At 40.9% G+C, this 6000-nt stretch overlaps 1 protein-coding gene across 1 annotated transcript in view; it reads left to right on the top strand.

Annotated features, from left to right (window-relative positions):
• The window catches only part of BMPER (BMP binding endothelial regulator), a 149258-nt gene that overhangs the window by 2915 nt on the left and 140343 nt on the right, over positions 1-6000 (top strand). The window contains exon 3 of the mRNA XM_031059384.1: positions 751-864. Within this exon, the coding sequence (XP_030915244.1) occupies positions 751-864 (114 nt within the window). The remainder of the gene's footprint in view (positions 1-750; positions 865-6000) is intronic.

Genomic DNA, 6000 nt, shown 5'->3' with positions numbered 1-6000 from the left:
GCCCACCTGCGCCGGGTGGCATTGCGCGGGAAGGGCGGCCCGAGGTGCGCCCGCGTGGGCTGGGGCAGGTGAGCGCAGCGACCGTGCCTCTCTGCCCCCCAAAGAAGGTTTTCTTGTTGCTTTTCTTCCCCCGCCCCATTCTGCCCGTTTCCCCTCGAGGGTTTTATCTTCCTGGGATCTGGGGCACGGAGCGAAACGCAGAATCAAATTCTAGCGCAGGCGAGGAGCCATTAGACTTTGAGGAGTGATTCCAGCATGACAGAATACCGACTAATCAGCATTAGGGGCGTAAAGGCTTTCCTAATTTGATTCCGTTTGACAGTCAGCCTGCTAATTTTGACTCATTTGCCAAGTGGTTGCCGTGCATTAAAAGGATGCTCGGTTTAGGGCTTGTGCTGGTCCAGGTTCTCAGAGTGCAATGGACAGCTTTCTGCTGATTTCAGTGAGCTCTGGATCTATCGTTATAGACGTATCCTGCTTTGCATGGAGTACTCGTTATTCTCCACACGTCATCTGAGAGAAGAAAAAGCGTCCTTCTTTGCTATAACTGGGGCACAAAGAAAGTCTAGGTTTGTGCAGCAATAAAAGGCCACTCATTTCCCTGCTCTCTTTAGAATCTTGCAGAAATGCTGAACTGATTAAATTGGGCAAATTACTAAAGGGTTTAAAATCTAGGAATGGAGCAAGGGTTAAACATGAGTGTGATGAGGATAGTTTCCAAAACTGTCAGGGTGAAATGAAATATGCTAGTATTTTAAAATTTTTATTTCTATTTCAGGATCGGTTGCAAAATGTGAAAATGAAGGGGAAATTTTGCAGATACCTTTTATCACAGACAACCCTTGTATAATGTGTGTTTGCCTGGTAAGTGTGTATTTCAGCTAGTAAGAACATCCAGACGTGTACTAAATGTAACTGCACAGAGAGGGGAATGTTTCAGATAATCAAATCTTGGGTGACTCTGTTGCCTTTATGTAACACAAGGTTATCTCAGAGCTGAGCTAATTGAAAGTAACCCAATACATGATCTGGCAATCATTTCTTTGACTTTAAAACCCGGGCACAAAGTTGTACATTACTTTATTTCAGGACATTGTGAAACCATGTTTACCATGTGAATTTGTGGGGAGAACTTTCACAGAGCTGGGGGTGCACCCAGAAGTCTTAGCTTGTAGCTCAGCAAAAAGAAGGAAAGGTAAGGCTTGGAAATGCTGCTGCTATGAGCTCCCAGCTGGTTCCTATCATAATCCCAGTGGGTGAGGAGCTCCACAAGGGTCCAAGGTGAAGGCAGCAACGTGACTGTATGTGCTGTAAAAGCATGACAGTGAAAGGACAAGTGATGCTTTTGTCAGAGCGCTTTGCCTGCTGTGCTGGGAGTGCAGTGGTTAATGGTGTTGTTAGCTGATGCACATTTTGGGGAGAAACATTCTGCTTCCTTGTCGTTCTGTTTCAAAGTTAAGCATTTTTGGGAGCAGTTCAGTTGGACAAGCCAAGGCCTAGGAGTTATTGTAAAACAGTCATTCTAAATAAAACCTCCTATGATATTTTTAAATAAAAGCCATAAACCTTAATTTACTGTTGAATGCAAAGAAAAGTATAGGCTAGAAAGCCCTATGTTTTACATTTTGGAATTTACAGAGTAGCTGAATGTACAGAACGTGTTCTACTTTAGGACTGAAATATCAGTACACCTTCTCCCCCTAATAATATTTCTATTATTATTATTGTAAGTCTATAAAAGATGTAAATAATTGTTTCAGACTACCTTTTAGAAGGCAATTTTGGCAACTGTAGGATCAAGATCATCTTGAACCCCTCGAGGTTGATATCTGTCACTGCACTGAGTTCAGTAGATTTTAGGTGAGATAATTGATAACTTTTTAGGTAATATTGATAAAGAATACCTTATTGATTTCTTCTGAGCAGAGTCAGATGGGAAAAAGAGGAGCATGGGATGTGGCAAGTAAAGAAATCAAAGGGAAAACAAAAAGAGAGACGAAGCTGTGTTTTATCATGGATCACCTTCCCAAATATGTCTGCCACCACTTTTGCTAATGGAAGCTGGTGTTAACCAGTGAGGAAGCAATTTATCTGTGAAAGAGCAGAAGTTCAGTCTTGGGCATCAGGGCAATAATGCATGAGGGTAAAACACTTGTATTTATAGATCTCTCTAGACCTTGGCTTTATTAAATCAATGAGCACCCTTTTAGTGTGCGAGCATGAAGAACTGCAAAAAGCATTGGATGTAAGAACTCTAAATCCCTGTGGTTTGCAGGGCTTACTTTAGTGAAATGGCAGCTGAGGGCATTTGGCTCCTTTCTGTGCCAGGAGAACACTATGTTTTATTAAGCACACAGATGCCTAGTGAGTTACTGCAGTTACCTGCCCTGGCTGCACTCAGTTTTATTTCTGCCAAAGGATAAATGCAATCTCTGTTTCTTGAGTTGGAAGCTGGGAGACTTGGTAGAGGAGATGGAAACCAGTCTGGAGATACTGGCTTTAGTGCTGTGTGACATCCAAAGCATTGACTTATTGGACTGCCCCTTGCTGAAATCTTTGTTTAGGCCTGCCACAAGGGAAAAGATCAATTTTAAGAGGTCTAGGGATAGAGGAAACAAGAGAAAAAATGGGGGGATTTGTGACCAGGAGGGAATAGAAAACCAGATTGCCTTACATTCAACTAGAAATATTGATTGTTTAATAACAATTCAGTGAGGAACTTTTTCTGGAAGAGTGATCATACTCTTCAAGGGCAAACCTGATGGGAATTCATACTGTAAGAAGTGAGCAATTAAAAAGAGAGCTTGATCAGCTGTTACGGAAAGGAAGCAATTGCTGCTTAGGAGATGACAGAAAATTCAACAGAGGGCACCTATATTAAAAACACCAGTAAAGAGAGTCACTGGAATTGCAGATTGGATTATGGCATGTCTTCCTTAGTGGTGATGCATTTCCATGACCACAGGCTGCCATAAATAAAAACACAAGTTATGGAAATCTGAACAGCTCTGGGATGAAGAGGAATACCTAAATAACTCTGGAGGCCCCATCCCTGGCAGTGCCCAAGGCCAGGTCCTGAACAACCTGATCTAATGGGTGGCATCCCTGTCCATGGTGAGGGGTTTGGAACTAGGTGATCTAGGGGGTCCCTCTAATCCAAACCATTCTATGATTCTATTAACCCCCTTCCAGGACTTTGCCCATCTCACAAATTGGAGGACACAGAACTGAAATGCACGAACTGTATTATCACGTGTTTGACAGAACTTTGCAGACTGTCCTGTGGAGCATATGGGTACATCCTAGTAAGAGAGAACGAGAGGCAGCACAAGCAAAATGATTTCTGGCTTTCTCTTAACAGGCTAAATAATTTTGGGGGGTAAAGTAACCAGTAGTGCTCTAGGAGCAAATGTGGTAAACACTGGAAGCTCATGGATAATGAGTAAGTTGCAATAATGAAATGAAAACTGCAAAGAGCAATTACAAAATCAATTCTTTTTACACCACTGGAAAGTCTTGCCAGGAAGACCAATACCAAAAGTTTTCTTTTCTCATTGATTAGCAGAGACAGGGTGGACTCATTTTCATGGTAGGAACGTGAGCAAAAACAAAGCAGATAGAGCACAGACTGCTGTCTGTGGACACCTATTTGGTGGAAGCTTCTATCTCTTGTTTTAGAATTTTATTGTTAACACAAACTCCTGAACCTTGAATACGAGAGGGACGTTGGTGAGGATGTCCTAGAGATAGCCAAGTTTAGCTACCAAACCAGATTTGCTCATTCTTGAGCACTTGCTCTAACACGTGGAAAGAGAAGTTGAGGTAATAGAGAAGTTCACATAGAGGGTCACATGCTGTAGGTTTCATATATGGTGTGTAGTAAGCCATTCACTTCTGAAATATAGGTAATGCTTTCTAAAAGAAAAGGCACTGCACACACAGTGAGCTCTGCTTTGGATGTCCCTGCTTTTCAAAATGAAATGTGTTTGAGTGCGTGGAACAGCTCTGATGCTGGCTTTTAATATAAGGAAACAGGTAAGAGTAAGGGTGTGTAGGTGTGTGTGTATGTAAACACTGTAATGCTCTGCATGCAAAAACTACCAGCTGAATAAGCCTCTATGGGTAAAGTCTCGAGTTCCCACATTCATAATTTATATGACTCTACTAAATGGTCTTAATAATGCCATAAAAATGGTAATTTTTAATACCTCTAAGACAATAGTTTCAATGTGAACTTTCACAATTACCACACTTTAGCAATGGCCTAAGCATGAGTGAATTTGATCTCCAAAGAACTTGTCATTATTATAGCTGAGTGCAACAAATGGCCATTTTATTTTTGTGCTTTTAGAGAAAAACATCAAAGTCAAAGAACAGAATGTGGTTTATCCACAAGGAATTTCTTGTAGGACTGATGAAAGCTCAGGTCTCCTAACTCCTGGTCTAATGGTTTGACTACAAAGACATTGCTTTTTACTTCATGCACTTCCACTTTACAAGTGGATGTGGGTGACACAGTCGCCATCTGAACATACTCGTTTTCTTTTGTGTCTCTCTGGCAACAGGCGGGCTGCACAGATGCCAGGTTTTTGGTGTGTCTGTTCTCCTGAGCTTCTTCTGAGGCGTGAATGGGCATAAGACAAATTAAAGCTGTCTTCATGATCCATAGGTTTGGGGAATTATGCTTACGACTTGCTGTTGCTGTCTGCAAAATGCTGTTAGAGCCAGAGTGCTTTGGTGCTCTGCCCACTTCCACTCTGAATGTCTTGTGGCTCTGCATCTCCTTGGAGAAGCACTGCCTCTGGAAATAAAACATCCTACCTTGTTTTCCACAGGATCTGAGATAGTGGGAAAGGGCAAAGAAGGCTGAAGGCAACTGAAAGTACCTGCTTTCAAATGCTTTCACCTCATATGCTGTTAAACACAGACATTGGAGAAAGTACTTAGAGCTGATGGGTAGAACAGGTACAGAGAAGTTGCACTGGAAAATTATTTTTCTGATTGTGCCATGGCTGAGCATCCCATTGCAACTGTGTTTATAGCTAAAGACTTTCCTGATGAAAGGGTGGGAAGTGCTGCACCAAGTCGGGTATCAGATGAAGGTAAACACTGAAAGGAAATGCTGGAAGTGATGGGCAGTAAGTTAACCAACCCTATGAAGAAAAATTGTCCAAAAAAGGGAAACTTATTTCAGATAATGGTGTGGCCCCTGACAGTACAAAAACCATTGGAGAACACACGATTGTGACATTATGTCATGCTTAATGGTCAACAGTAAAAATGTCTTAAGTCTTCTTGCCTTCTGAAAATCAAAGCAGTGAAACTGTGGGTTATGAAGATGAGTGAAAAAAATTTGCGTTTTAGGGAACTAGTCTGAATTGGTAATGATGATTATAGGTAACAAATACATAATCTTGATGGTATTCATAATGGAGTTATATTGATTCACTTTGAGAAATTGATTCCAGTTATTAAATGCTTGAAGACTGCAAGTGATTATAGCTACACTACCTATTGCAAAAATTTTCTTCTAAAATTTTCCTCCCACATCTGTGGAAAAATGATTTCTTTTTTAAATCCATAGGAAAGCTTCGCACATTTTTGCAGTTTGAGAACCCCAAATATGTTGTGTATGACAATTTCAGATCTTTTTCCGTTATATGTGTAAGTTTTGGGCTGAAGGTAGTAGAGGCATAAGTAAATTTCTGTTAGTAGAACCAAACAAGGCTTCATAAATATAAAAGCCTAGCACATTTTGGTAAGTTTGGGACTTTTTGTATATTGAGGATTTTGAAATGTTGGGGGGAAAATGCTATTAACAGACTATTAAGGGAATTTTTGATTAGATTTCCTTTATTTGACTGTCACCATTTAAAACAGGCATGGAATATTTAAATTCAGATCTGGTGCAAGTACGGTAAATGATGAAATTCAGCAGAGTTTTTGTTGGTACAGCTTTTTGGCTGGAAGGTATCTAGCACTCAAAATAGAAGTAGGCTC

This window comes from Geospiza fortis, unplaced genomic scaffold, assembly GCF_000277835.1.
Source record: "Geospiza fortis unplaced genomic scaffold, GeoFor_1.0 scaffold346, whole genome shotgun sequence".
Lineage (NCBI taxonomy): Eukaryota > Metazoa > Chordata > Aves > Passeriformes > Thraupidae > Geospiza > Geospiza fortis.
Note: the sequence above shows the minus strand (reverse complement) of the source record. Positions and strands in the feature narration are given on the sequence as shown.